The sequence below is a fragment of the Onthophagus taurus genome, chromosome 7 (genome assembly GCF_036711975.1).
Source record: "Onthophagus taurus isolate NC chromosome 7, IU_Otau_3.0, whole genome shotgun sequence".
Lineage (NCBI taxonomy): Eukaryota > Metazoa > Arthropoda > Insecta > Coleoptera > Scarabaeidae > Onthophagus > Onthophagus taurus.
This window is the reverse complement of record NC_091972.1, coordinates 23,841,759-23,857,811: the sequence shown is the minus strand read 5'-3', so window position 1 is coordinate 23,857,811 and position 16,053 is coordinate 23,841,759. Positions and strand designations below refer to the sequence as shown.

The 16,053-nt window shown below is 32.3% G+C and overlaps 1 protein-coding gene across 1 annotated transcript; it reads left to right on the top strand.

Moving 5' to 3' along the window:
- Positions 1-22: 22 nt before the first annotated feature.
- Positions 23-12,859, top strand: LOC111425876 (uncharacterized). Its single transcript, XM_071197371.1, has 4 exons — positions 23-110; positions 159-367; positions 12,071-12,309; positions 12,366-12,859. Coding segments are annotated over exons 1-4 (843 nt in total). The 5' UTR covers positions 23-109; the 3' UTR covers positions 12,760-12,859.
- The last annotated feature ends 3,194 nt before the right edge of the window (positions 12,860-16,053 follow it).

Below are 16,053 nucleotides of genomic sequence, written 5' to 3'. Positions count from 1 at the left end.
GTTTTTTTTTTCTAATGTTTATTTTATATTTATCAGCTATTACGAGTAATTGTGCGTGATCTTTCACTTAACACCCAAACATACAATAATAAAATATTTTCTAAAAATAAGTATGTAACTTCCTTTTTAATCTATAATTATTATCTTTTTTGTTGTAGTGATGGACGAAATTAAAGTGAATACATTGAATGCTCTTCAAATTAAAGAACTTCAACAAATTTACGAACGCCACATTCCATATGCGAGTCACGTTAATAGTCTCTTCTTAATTTATTTTAAGTGGAAAAAGTCTCACCCAGAAAATGATTATTTGAAATTTTATGGTTTACGAGATGATTGGAAGAAAAGTGGAACGTTTATTATGATGGTACTTAAAATATACACTGGGTCAAAAAAGTCTCTGTACACTTCACAACATTTTCAAGTTACCCCTCTAATTTATCGAATATGATGTTTAAGACAAAAATATTATTCCAGGATATGTTGTAATAAGTAAGAAAACAAATCAGTATCATAAAAATTAAAACTTTATTTTACAAAACATAAATAAACGTATGTCGTTGAAGTTAGCAATAGATTCAGAAAGGAAATTCACATTTTTACAGCGGACCAAGCAAATAGTGTACTCTATTTATAATTTCGTATTTATTAGTGATAATAATCAAAAAACATCAAAATTAGCATTAAAGAGAGTAAAATAGAAAACCTCTCTAAAACTTTCAATTAAAATTAATTATTATTAAATTTAAATTTTGTGACACCTCCAAATTCAGTCCAAAGATCAAAAATAACGTTTAGAATAACATATCCGCGAGATTCGCGGAAATTCAGGGAATAAGGGGTCGAAATCACCACCGAAATACGTAAAAAATTCATAACTTTGTCGAAAAATTTTGTGACACCACCTGATATGATAATTACATCAAGTAATTATTTATTTTATAATAATATTTCTTTTATGGTGCTTTTTCAGCGAGAAAAAGTAACAAGATTAATTTGTATGTTTAGACTGGTTTCGACTTATAATATTTGTTTATTTATTTTTTGGTTTTTTTATGGCAACCAAAAAATATATTGTCATATATACCGGGTGATTCACACCACCCGTTCCAACCAGTGTGAAGTTACCCATAAATTCCATCCATAAAAAAACTTTTCTGTTTGTGAATCGATTTTAATGATTAACAGCTCATTAGAAAGATCTCGTAGAGTAGAGCCTAACATAGTTTTGGCGGCGCAGATTTTGGGCGGGAACACCTTAAATTCTGCAAAAAACAGTAAAATATATAGAAAATTTTTCTAACTTTAGAGCCCCAAAAATTGAAAACTAATTAACATAATATCAGGTATGATTACCAAATCAGAATGCATATTCTGTCTTCTACACAAAAGTGAATTTTGGCCGTCGCTAAATCATATGGGTAATTAGAAAAGTGCAACAAAACACGAACCTGTTTCCAGACGTACGTGGCGCCAGGCGGTTCTTTGAAAAGCAAAATCATATCCATAAGTATAACTTTTTTGTTAATGGTCCGATTTAAGTGTGTGATACCTTTTTGGAAAGGGTTCGTCCTGTAGATCATGGCATAGTAATGGCGGCGCGAAATTCTAACAATAACGGTAATTAAAAGAGTACAAACGTTATAAACAATCATACCCATAAATATAACTTGTTTGCTAATTGTCCGATTTTAATGTGTGATACCTTTCTGGAAAGGGCTCGTCCTGTAGATCATATCATAGTAGTGGCAGCGTAAAATTCTAACAATAACGGTATTTAAACAATTAAAAAGGTTATAAACAATCATATCCATAAATATAACTTTTTTGTTAATTGTCTGTAACTAACTAATAACTAATAAATATAACTAATAAATATTACTAATAAATATTAGTATAAGTTGTTAAGAAAGTGATGAATCCAAAAATTAAACACAAATTAAAACAAAATTTGACAATCAGCCAGAAAAGTCATTCTTTTATTACCAACAACAACGTTACAATGCCACTTAAATTGTCGAAAGACTATGTAGTAGCCGTGTCCAATAAAGGAAAGTTATACCACAGCAGTTTTCAAACGCTTTTACAGCATAAAAATATGTCTGATATGTACTTAAATAATTTTGTAATAGAATAATATTTTGCAATATTATGTTCAAATGCATTGGACGTCAATGTTGCAGACTTAATCACTCATACAATAACATATATGGATCCATTAACATACAATTCACAGTATGAAAATACGACCTTTAACAACAGCCGGGAACATTTAAAACAAATTTCGAAAATTAGACTATCTTTTACAAGCAGATTGATACAATTGTGGAGTTCAATCAAATAAACCATTTAAATCATTCAATGCAGATTCACACAGAAACATCATTATTGAAACTTTATTAAAAAAAACTCCAACTCCAAGTAATGCTCGTAGATGGCCCATGATACCTGCAAAAGTAGTTTGGACGAACTGTGTGAATTTTGTAGACACCTACCTTAAACTGTGATGGGGCCGTTACACATTCTTTTTTTTATTGGCTTATTCGATAGTTTAGCAAAATTGAAGACTTCTATTAATTTTTTATTTTTCAAACTGGGCCTTACTTTTTCAAAAAAAAAATCTTGATCTTACGTGAAAACCTCGTAAACGACACCAAACCAGTTATAGAGGTGATTTTGAATTTTAATATTAATTATTGCAAAAATTAAACAATTTTAGGATCTGAAAATGTTACCAATCCTTCTACTTTTACATACTTTATCGATTTTTTGAAAAATGGTCTTTCTATTCGATTTAGGATAACGGCCCTATACGGTACAATAAAAATGTGCCATGAATGTTTATATACAATTTAATGTAGCAACTAAATGTAACTACAATTAAATTAGATTTTAATAGTTGACTACTTATACAATTTTGTTTAATTGATCTCGTTTTGTAAATAATTGTTGTAGCGAGTTTTAGATAATTATTATCTTCACAGAAAAATTATATAATATACAGTTGACTTGTCGCTAATAATAATGAATTATAGTATTTTATTAATATACTGTGTTTTTACTTATTATAAAAGTCGGACAATTACTAACAATGTTTAAAGGACTAAGAATATAATTATTTATAACGTTTTTAATCATTTAATTACCCTTATTGTTAGAATTTCGCGCCGCCAAAACTATGTTAGGCTCTACTCTACGAGATCTTTCTAATGAGCTATTAATCATTAAAATCGATACACAAACAAAAAAGTTTTTTTTATGGATAGAATTTATGGGCAACTTCACACGGGTCCCGTACCAGGGATTTTTCTCAAAAACACGATTACCTAAGAAGTTGCAATAAAAAATATAATAATAAAATCGTATATGAAGAATCCAATGCACCAAGTTTTATCACGCTAGTAACACCGAAAGTTGGTAGTAATGACGTCAACTTAAAAATTTTCCAAGTTGTCATATGAATTAAGTTTTATCGTAGAATAGATATTTTAAAAATAAACAACTTTTGGTTTAACTCTTCTTAGTTTTAATGCAACGTTTAAGTGCTACTGATGAAAATCTTAAGGGACCTGCTAAAATTATTTTTCAATAATTTATGATTAAGTGAGCTATGACTTCCATATTTGACATTTATTATTAAAAATTTACCAACGAAGAAGCATTTGACATGTTAATGATGTTGGGAGAATGTAAAGAACACTTTCGAAAAGCAGCGCGAAGATATGCGGCAAGATTTCCCGATCGTCCGCAACAGTTGCGGCATGTTTTTAAACGTTTGGCGAACCGAATAAAACCTAAAGGTTGTGTGCAACTAACTCAGAACAAAGGCTTGCTGATTCGAAGAGTCAGAAGAGAAGAAAGTACTGCTGATGTTCTTGAAGCGGTGAATTTGAATCCACACGTTTCTACACGCCGGATTTCGATAGACTTAACATTAAGTCAATCAACAGTATGGACAATATTAAAGGAAAATCGTTTGCATGCATACCATCTTAGTGTCCTTCACACTCTTGGTGGACGAGATTTTGAAAGAAAGCTGGCTTTTTGTAATTGGATTTTGGATCAAGACGACGATTTTCCTAGACGTGTTCTTTGGACCGCTGAATCGCTTTTTATAAGTAATGGAGAGGTAAATCTTCATTACACCCACAACTGGGCAAGGGAAAATCCGTACTGGGTGAGATATGTTGACAATCAACACTTATGGACCTTCAACACGTGGTGTGGTATTATAGGAGAGCAAATAATTGGTCCACATTTCTTTGATATGGCTCTAAATGGAGACACATATGCCCAATTTGTACAAAATGTGCTGAACATTTGCTATTTAGGCGATGTGTCCTTACTTGCAAGGATAACAATGTGGTATCAACACCATGGGTGTCCTTCACATTTTGCAGTTGTTGCATGTAGGGTAATTGACCAGCATTAATCCAACGCATGGGATTGGTCGTGGGAGTTCTGTGGAATAGCCACCTCGATCACCTGATTTAACTACACTGGACTTTTTCCTGTGGAGTCGAATTAAAGAAATAGTCTACATGGAACCGCCTACAACAAGGGAGAATATGAAACTCCGAATTCATCGAGCATGCCAGTCCATTAGCACTAACGAATTTCGTCGTGCAGTTAATGCTGTAAGGAGGTTTACGTTCGTTTTTGTTCTGCAATCATCAATAGGAAAATCATTACCACCCACTTCCGGTGTTACCAGCATGATAAAAACTGGTGCATTGGATGCTTCATATACGATTTTATGTCATATTTTTTATTGCAACTTTTTAGGTAATCACGTTTTTGAGAAAAATCCTTGGTACGGGTGGTCTGAATCACCATATAACAAGAAATCTTGATATTTTTTATACGAAAATAACGCCACAAATATCCAGAGAAAAATTACTATTCATTTAAATGAAACATTTAAATTGTTTTTTCTTTTAACTTGTTCTATGTATGAACTATTTAAAAGAAAAGCAGGTTTCAGTTTGTCAACACTAATGAATTGTTCTAGATTTTCTTTAAAAATGCAAAAAGTTTTAGGAAATTTTTTAATAATTTTAAATGGCCCTTCATACCTTGCAGAGAGAGAAGATTTTTTGCCTTCTATCCGGACAAAAACAAAATCTGATTTCTCTAGATCTTTATGTAAAAAAGGTTTATTAAGGGAATGATGACGCATCGTGGTTGGTGTAAAATGATTTCGTAAACTGATCAGGAGTGAAGACGTATCAATTGAACTATGAGAACTTAAGAAAAATTTACCTAGGAGTGTCAAGGATTGATCATAAAGTAATTCAGCAGATGAACAACCTAAATCTTCTGTTATGGTTGAACGTAAACCAGGAAGGATAATAGGTAATTCATCTTTCCAATGAGTTGTATTCCCTCTAGCAATTAATGCAGTTTTTAAAGTTCTATGGAATCTTTCGACAATACCATTGCTTTGAGGATGGTATGTTGAAGTGTGAATTTGAAACGAACCAAAAAACTTATTAAATTCTTTAAATAATTGAGATTCAAATTGCGGGCCTTGATCGTGTGTGGAATTCCAAAACGTGAGAAGTAGTGAACGTAAAGTGTTTTAGCAATAGTTGATGCAGTAATTAATGAAAGAGCAAAAGCTTCTGACCATCTAGTAAATCTTTCAATTATTATTAAAATATAAGAACAACCACCAGAAGGAAGTAGGAGCCCTACAATATCAATGTGGATATGTTCAAAACGGCCTTTAGGAATATCAATCGTCATAATTGGAGATTTTGTATGTCTTTGGATTTTTGAAATTTGACATTTAACACATGCTTTTGTCCAAAGAGATATATTGTAATTCATATGAGGCCAAAAATATCTTGTATTGATTAATTTTTTAGAAGCTCTTATACCTGGATGAGAAATACTATGTAAGTCAGTGAAAATCGAATGACGTAATTTATCTGGAATATAAATACGTTGATAGGAAGGTGAAGAAATTTTACACTAAATTGGACGATTAGAAAATGGAATTGTTTCTTGTTTTAGACGAAATTTTGAATTAGGATTACAATTTTGAGTTTTAAGTAATTCTTGGAGTTGTTGATCTGTAGACTGCGCTTGGTGCAAAGTTTGAAGGTTCGGTTCGTACAAATCAAAAGAATCAACATTGTTGTCTAACCTTGATAGAGCATCGGCAACAATATTGTTTTCACCCTTAATGTAAGCAATATCTGTTGAGAACTGCGCTATAAAGTTTAGATAGCGAGATTGTCTAGGACTTTTTTCTGATTTAGAGGAAAAAGATAAGGTTAAAGGATATTCAAATATTCTTTCATTTGAAGGAAGAATTCCTTTTGAAGAGACAGTGTGACTTAAAAAATTTAATTGTGAAACTCCAAACTCACATTTTGAGAGTTTAAGACTAATACCATATTGGTCTAATCGATTAAATAGTTGCTTAAGATGATCTAAATGTTCATCTTCATCCTTGCTCGCAACTAATATATCATCCAGATAAACGAAAATAAAGTTCAAACCTTTAGTCACTTCGTTGATGAACCTTTGGAATGTTTGAGCAGCATTGCGTAATCCAAAAGGCATCCGTGAAAATTCAAATAGTCCAAAAGGTGTTGTAATTGCAGTTTTATAAATATCTTCTGCAACTGGGATTTGGTGATAAGCTCTAATTAAATCAATTTTAGGGAAAATCCATGAATTTGCAAGTTAAAATCTTGAATGTGTGGTAAGGGATATCTATCTGGTTTCGTAAGAACAATCAGTTGTCTATAGTCACCACAAGGACGGCAGTCTGCAGAATCTTTTTTACTAACCATGTGAAGAGCTGAAGTAACAAATGATGAGGACGGTCGACAAATACCATATTCTACCATCTGTTCAAATTCTGGTTTAGCAATTTTATATTTGTTAGCGTCTAGCCGACGAGGGCGACAAAAAGGAAGATGTCCTTTCGTAATAATATGATGACGGATGGAATGTTTTATTGGAGAAGAGAAATTAGATGTAGAAATCAAATTTGGATAGTTCTTAATTAATTGGGTGTATTTCGTTTCAACAACAAACTGCTTTGGGGATGGAATAGATGAACAGGTTATGGAGCCGATAGAAATTAGTTTAGTTTTAGAATCAATCGATGATTTTTAATATCAACTAAAATATCAAAATGGGATAAAAAGCCTGCTCCAATGATTGGTCGAGAATCATCTGCGATAGTAAAAACGAATGGAAAAACTCTCCTGAGGTTTAAATTATCTTTCAATAATTTTTTTCCATAAGTTGGAATTGTTGATCCCTTTGCAGCTGTTAAAAAGGTATCTTTATCCCTTTTAAAATCCGCAAATGTATTTCTCGGAATTACCGAAATATCTGCCCCAGTATCAATCAAAAAATTTAATTTATTTGAATGATCAGTTTAGCAGATGTCAAATCATTACTGTTGAAGTTGAAACGTTTATTAGTTTTTTTGATTTTGTTTAGATGTAAATGATGCAAAATGAGTACACCAAGGACCCTCACATGTTAATGCATTATTATTATACATTTTCTACAAACGTGTTTTTCTTAAAAACTATTGCTTTGATCAAAGTTTTGTAAGAGACCAATTGATAGATAATTGACACGCGTAGAGAGCAATGGCGTAGACAATATTTTTAAAAAAGTGCTTTTTATTGCAGATAATGTTTAATTTTAAGGAAACTTTGATCCGCTATATCTCGCCAACGAGGCATTTGCGACACCATGTATATTAAGACTATTCATCTTAATTTTTCATGTATTATCTACTCTGGAAGTCTGTTAGCGGTTTTTTCAATCAGCCTGTATGTATTGTGATAATTACAATATCACGTCGGGGTCACCAATTGATGTGATAATTACATCAAGTAATTATTTTTTTTATAATAATATTATTTCTTTTATGGCGCTTTTTTAGCGAGCAAAAGTAACAAGATTAATTTGTATGTTTAGACTGGTTTCGACTTAATAATAATATTTGTTTATTTATTTTTCGTTTTTTATGGCAACCAGAAAATATATTGTTATATAATATATTTTATTATTATATATATAACAAGAAAACTTGATATTTTTTATACGAAAATAACGCCACACCACCAAACTTAGTGGAAAAATCAAAAATAACGTTTCGAATAACATATCCGCGGAAATTCAAGAGATAAGGGGTCGAAATCACCCCCGAAATACGTAAAAAATTCATAACTTTTTTGAAAAATTTTGTGACACCTCCAAACTCAGTTCAAAGATCGAATATAATTGCCATCTTAAGCTGTTCTTTATTTTTAATTTCGTGCTCGCGAACCCTCCGCCCAATTTCATCCTATAAATGCTCGATAGGATTCATATTGGGCGATTGTGGAGGTGTATTGAGTTGCTTTCCCACTCTGTATACTAACCATTCTTTTACTCGTTTTGCTGTGTTTTTAGGGTCATTATCTTGTTGAAAGATAACTGACTCGTTTAAGTTTGAGTTTTTATGTTTGAGATACAGATGTTAATCCATAACACCATCTATAAATACGAGGTTTCCATAACTTCCCTTTAAAAAAAAAAAGTACGGAATAAAATAGAGTGCAGGAAGTTAGCCCCCCATTTTTTGATTTTTAAATTTTTCATTGTTGTTCTAGATTGTTCTATAGTTGTTCTACATTGTTCCAAAGCGCCAAATCGAAAAAATAAAAACTCCGCGAGGTAACCGAAAAAACGGATTTTTTGACTAGCCCCCCATTTTTGGAAAAATCAAATTTTCTTTGTTGTTCTAGTTGTTCTAGTTATTGTTCTAGAAAATCAAAATTATGGGATACAGCATTACGAAGTTATAACTAAAAATAGGTTTGGCCGCCGAAATGTCTAGTTGATTGCTGTGACCATAGTTTTTCTATTATCAATTCCATATTACAAATATATACTTATTATAGCTAACGCAATCTGGAACAGCTATTATTTTCACTAAAACAACTCTCTAAAGGGCACTTTACTCTTTGAAAATTAAAGTTTTTGGAAGTTTCAGTCAGTAATTCTTGTGTCAGCGGTTTTATGTTACGCAAAACAATTAAAAACATAGAACAATCTAAAATACCTCAAACTTTGTCGATTCAAATTGTTCTAGATGTGTTTTATGTTTAACACGGACATTAATTTTGCAAAATCACATATTTTTTGTTGCTCTAAATTGTTCTTGTTGTTCTAGGTACTTAAAATGCTTATTTAATCACTGCGGCTTTAGTTCTTTTAAAGTTTCATATTAAAAATTAGTACTTACAACAATTAAAACAATTCAGAACAGCTGTTGTTTTCACTAGAAAAACCTTAAATTTGAGTTGTTGTGATATCGGACACGTTTTGTTGAATCAGTGAACCCAACCTTCAATATAATAATAGTTTTAAAAATATAAAAAATATGGAATAATCTGACCATCTAATTTCCTAAAAATCACCTTTCCCTTTAAACTTATAATAATAAAACATAAGTTGCGAATTAAAGTGTATTTTATTTTGTAAAACTAATGTAAGTAATAAATGAATAAATAAACTAAACTAACAAAAGTAGGTTGGGCTGCCAAAATGTCTAGTTGATTGCTGTGACCATAGTATTTCTATTTTCAGTTCCATATCACAAATATATATTTATTATACCTAAGCAATCTGGAACAGCTAATATTTTCACTAGAACAACTCTATAAAGAACACTTTACTCTTTGAAAATTAAAATTTTTGGAAGTTTCAGTTAGTAATTCTTTCATAAGTAAGTTTCATTAATATCTATTTCAATAAAAAATAAAAAATATATTGTTCAAAATACTTGCGGATTCGACAGTATATTTCATAGTTTAGCATTTGCCCGTACACACAATTCATTTAGAAATCATGTTGAGAATGTTTGCATAGATTGCTTTAGTTTTCTAAAATTATTTTTAAAAACCGGTTCTAGTAAAGCAACATATAAAAAAAGACCTGAACTATTAACAGAATAAATTATTTTGGAAGCCAGAATATTGCTGGCGTGATAATAGTGAATGCTATTTCAAATATTGCGTTTCTTTGCACACAACTATTTAAAGAAGAATTTAGTTATTGTAGAACTAAAAACCGCAATAATAGTTTAAATGTTACTTTCCATAAAAACATAATTTTACCAATCGATATTGACATCGTAATAATATTTGGCTATGCATAGCTAAAGCAAGTAATAGAAAACTACATGCAAACTTTAAACAACAATTGCAAAAAATGTGGTTGTGACGCAAGCATTAGCCTTCAATATGGAAAGATACTGTTTATAGAAACAACGAATGGAGAGAACAATAAAACAAAATTGAGTAATTACGCACGCAATTTGTAACTCCACAACAAATACTATATCTCCGCAGGTATCATCAGTTACGAAGGTACTCAATCTTTGAATGATGTAGGACACTACCCGGCATTTGTGCCCAACAATGCCAATTGGATATCATTTAATGACGTACGAAAAAAATCCGTACAAGTTGAAGAAGCTACTGAAATAAATGCACAAATGTGCATATATGTTTATAAATGAGCAAACTGATGTAACCGTATTATTCCATGATATTAGTTTATTTACATAGTTTAGTTTATTTATAGTTTACCTTAGAATAAGTTATTGTACTGATATAGTAATACTGTTCGAATAGTTATTGTTTTACTTGTGAGTTTAGTTTATTTATTAATTTATTACTTAGTTTACACAAAATAAAATACACTTTAAATCGCAACTTATGTTTTACTATTATAAGTTTAAACAGAAAGGTGAAACTTGTGATTTTTAGAAAATTAGGATGGTCAGATTATTCCATATTTTTTTAGTTTTTTAAAACTATTATTATATTAAAGGTTGGGTTCACTGATTCAACAAAACCTGTCCGATATCACAACACCTCAAATTTAAGGTTTTTCTAGTGAAAATAACAGCTTTTCTGAATTGTTCTAATTGTTGTAAGTACTAATTTTTAATATAAAACTTTAAAAGAACTAAAGCCGCAGTGATTAAATAAACTTTTTAAGTACCTAGAACAACAAGAACAATTTTGCAATATGTGATTTTGCAAAATTAATGTCTGTGTTAAACGTAAAACACATCTAGAACAATTTAAATCGGCAAAGTTTGAGTTATTTTAGATTGTTCTATGTTTTTTAATTCTTATTGTGTAATATAAAATCGCTGACACAAGAATTACTGACTGAAACTTCGAAAAACTTTAATTTTCAAAGAGTAAAGTGCCCTTTAGAGAGTTGTTCTAGTGAAAATAATAGCTGTTCCAGATTGCGTTAGCTATAATAAGTATATATTTATAATATGGAATTGATAATAGAAAAACTATGGTCACAGCAATCAACTAGACATTTCGGCAGCCAAACCTATTTTTAGTTATAACTTCGTAAAGCTGTATCCCATAATTTTTATTTTCTAGAACAATAACTAGAACAACTAGAACAACCCAGAACAACAAACAAAATTTGATTTTTCCAAAAATGGGGGGCTAGTCAAAAAACCTGTTTTTTCGGTTTTCTCGCGGAGTTTTTATTTTTTCGATTTGCCGCTTTGGAACAATATAGAACAACTCTAGAACATTCTAGAACAACAACAAAAAAATTAATAATAAAAAAATGGGGGGCCAACTTCCCGCACTCAATAAAATATGCATCTATGACTTTACATGGTGTGAGTAATTTTTAGAGAAATAGGTAATTCCCCGGTCCCTGTCTGTGCTGTACGGAGACTTATTTTGCTATGCTTTCTACAAGTATGGAGAGTTATATATTATAAATTTATTCTTATGAAATAAAATATTATATTCTAGATGGCAATGTGTTTATGTATGTGTTACAATCAAAGAAATTGTATATTGATAATATATCAATACACTTTCTTTAGTTACAATACCGACTACAATGATTATTATTTATTAAAAATATGATAATAGGTGGACTAGAGCCGGAAATTGAAAACGCTCTGACGTGTTCGCAGACTTTTTGACCCAGTGTACTTCTAAAAAATGTTATAATTTAATTAATTAAATAAATAAATTTTATAACTTTTTAGTTTAAAAAGTTTGATATATTTATGTTTACATTAGACAAAACTGGTGAAGATCTTTACTCGTTACTCAACGAATCAAAATGTTTAAAAACATCAAATAAATCAGTAATTTATGGAATACGAAACGAACATTTACCACCAATTTATAAATCTTTAAAAGATCTTGAAGTTCCAATTGAAGCCACTTTTAATAATTACTTTTATTATTTACCAAAAGAAGAAGCGTTGAAGTATTCAATTGAGTAATATCTCTCAAATCATTTAAAATCACAAATTTTATAATTTTTTGTGTTAATAGGTGTCCCGATGATGTTTACATCGATAAATTAAACTTGTCTCATGTAGATTTAATATGCAGTTTATGGCCCCATGCTTTCCCTGGCGCGGAACAGTATTTGTCAACTTATATTGAAATGAACGATGGATTCGGAGTCTTTTTAAAAGAAAACGGTCGATTGGTATCTTGGATACTTCAAAATCATTGGGGAACATTAACAGTTTTAGAAACTGTTCCTGAATTTAAACGAAAAGGTTATGGATCATTGATCGTGAAGAAAATGTGTGTAGAAATTGCTAAAGAAGGAATTAATCCTTTGTGTACTATTATTACTAAGAATAAGGCTTCACAAAGTTTATTTTTAAAGTTAGGATTTCAATATTTAGGAGATTGTACCTATGTAGCTATTAAATAAGTAATAATATTAATTATCGGAAATGTACAGGAAAACATTTAAATTAATTTGTGTTCAGATGATTTAGAATAATACAATAGTAGTTTTATTATTATTATTACATTTTTATTTTATTTTATTTATATTCGGGATACATACAGGGAAAACTCCAATTAAGTATACACTAAAACAATAATTAGAACAACAACAACAGAAAATAATCAGCAATAATAAAAAGAAAACACAACACACTCAAACTTAAAACGTAACGTGAAATACTCTCAGTGAAACTACAAATAAATTAAAATTTTTACAATAACTATTGTAGAAGTGCAATAGACGTAGCATTGGTGAATTGGTATGCAGTAGATTTAAACCAAGCAACGCTGGGCATATGTACAATAAGGAAAATTAAATTTGTGGGCCACATATCTCAAAAACCTCCTCTGCAAAGCCTCAATTCAATCCACATACACGGCGGACGAGGGATTTCAAACAATTGAGGCAAAATTCAAAACCCTATCGACGTACGCCGTGTACAAGGAAACGATGCTCTGCATGTTGGTGAAGAAACGGGATACACGAATAATAAAACCTAACTGTTTTCAAGCATCCGATACTACCGCGTCTATGTGGCTATAGAAAAGGAGTTTTGAGTCAAGAACAACACCAAGGTCTCTAATTTGAGAAGTAGTATTCACGTAATTAGCTCCCAAGCGATACTTAAAATTTTTAGGATATCTCTTTCTACTAAATGTAATTTGATAGCACTTATCATAATTCAGAAACAAATAGTTTTTGAAGCAATAGTCTTGCAGACGTTCAAGATCCTCCTCAAGCATCAAGCTGTCGGATATGGAACTAATTTCAGAGCATAGCGACCGCGATTGTGTGGCTGCGGTTCTGAGAATCCAAGGTGAGAAGGGCTGGACAGAAATGGTCCAGCTATGCGAGACATAATTGCCTACAGCCGGAGGAATAATCTACAAGTTGTTGGATGTGACGCCAATGCCCACCACACAATGTGGGCAAGCACCAACACAAATGAAAGAGGTGAGTTGCTTTTTGACTACCTATTAGGGGACGGGCTTATTATTAATAATGTAGGCGCCAAACCAACCTTTGTTACCAGAAACAGAACGGAGGTACTTGACATTACGTTCAGCTCAATTATATTAAGCTCTAAGATAAGTTCATGGAGGGTATCTTCTGAACCGTCGTGTTCAGATCATAGACATATTCAATTTAAAATTGACCTAGGGATGAAATCGGACTGTACGTACCGTAATCCCCGTAACACTAATTGGGATCTGTTTAAGAGTTGCCTTGCAGATGACCTAACTAGTGTCATCGCAACCGTTAGGAACTGTGATCAGGTTGAAATAGCCACGGAGCAGATCTCTGTGGCAATTCGCTCTGCCTATCACAGTAGCAGTCCACTGAAGGTGAAAAGTAATAATCGGGGCACACCCTGGTGGAACGAATCTCTTAGCTTCGAAAGACAAGAGGTCCGGAGGCTTTTTTAACCGGGTCAAGACATTAGGTGAATGGGAGAAATATAAATAGGCTCTAACGAATTACACCGAAAACATACGTAAGGCAAAAAGAGAGTCTTGGAGGAGGTTCTGTGAGGGAGTGAAAGACACACCCAACAGTGCAAGAATTCTCGCTAGAGATCCGGCACTACCCCTGGGCTCACTTAAGCGGCTTGACGGTAGTTTTACGGACTCTAGCAGAGCCTCGTTAGAGCTTCTCATGCAGACTCACTTCTCAGGAAGCTTGATGATGAGGGCTGATAATGCCACATCTGGCTATTCCTGCAAGGCAAAGCGCCCCTCAAATACGGATTGGAGTGTGGCTAGAAAAGTCGTCACTTGCACATCCGTGGACCAGGCGATTCAAACGTTTAAGCCGTTCAACTCGCCTGGAGAAGACAATATCTTTCCTGCTTTGTTACAACAACGAAGGTCATTGTTGTTACCAATTTTGGTAAAAATTTTCAGAGCGAGTGTCGCTTGGAAATATGTACCGGCAGAATGGACTAAGGTAAGGGTATCTTATATACCCAAAGCGGGCCGTTCGGTCCCTACTCCTAATGCTTTTCGACCCATCAGCCTAACGTCATTTCTGCTGAAAACTCTTGAAAAAGTTCTGGAACGGTACATCCGTACGGTGTCATTGGTATCTGATCTACTGAGTCGCCACCAGTATGCTTATCAAGCGGGAAATTCAGCAGAATTGGCTCTACACAACTTAGTTGGTAGAGTATCCAGGACGCTGCAGGATAGAGAAATCTTGGTTTGTGCGTTTCTGGATATAGAGGGAGCGTGCAACAACGCAATACCACAATCTCTTGAAAGAGCTGCTCTTGACAGGGGAGTGGAAGCAACTATAGCGGGTTGGATCCGCAATATGCTTGATAGTAGAATAGTTTCTACTTCACTCCACGGTGATACGATACGCTTCAGGCCGGGAGGTGGCTGCCCGCAGGGAGGGGTGTTATCTCCCCTGCTTTGGTCCCTCCTGGTTGACGATCTGATTGCGATAGTCGAAGCCGCTGGTGTAGAAATACAAGCTTATGCTGATGACATTGTCGATTTAAAGGGAGATTATCTCCACCTATTTTTCATACAGTTTTTTTCAAAAAGTCATTTTCCTATCAGGTCGCTAAGACAATGAATGAACTTCCTCTTGAGTGGACAGTGTGTGCATCACCAATAACTTTTAAAAGACACGTGCTAAATTATTTGCATGAGCGGCAGTGACCTTCACGTTTGTAAAAATGGTTTTGCACCTGCATAATGTTTTTTTGTTGTATGTTACAGTTAATGCGCATTCTATTAATGTTTAAATTCTCTATGGTATGGTGAAAGAACAATATGAGTTAAACCATGCCATACGATTGTTCTCATGTATGAAATTTTTATTTTTTTTATTTCTATTATTGGTAATTATTGAATTTACTTTTCTGTTTTTTCTTCTATTGTTTTCAATGATTTATTACAATGATTTTTTTTTGTATGCTATGAGAACAATAAAGCAATTTATTATTATTATTATTAATATCATTAATATAAACTAAGAATAAAATTAGTCCAAGATGACTGCCTAAGATTGCCAAGATGTCTCTTTCTGAATAAAAAATCTTATAACACAATGTCCCATTCTTTGCCATTCTTAAGATATGATATGATAAAGTTAAGGGTTTGAAAGTTTAAGTACTGCTGTATAAAGAATTATATTTAAGCATTTTTTGTTTATGTAATATAACTTTAATTTGACACATAAAAGTTATTTTTGAGACATTTTTTTAGA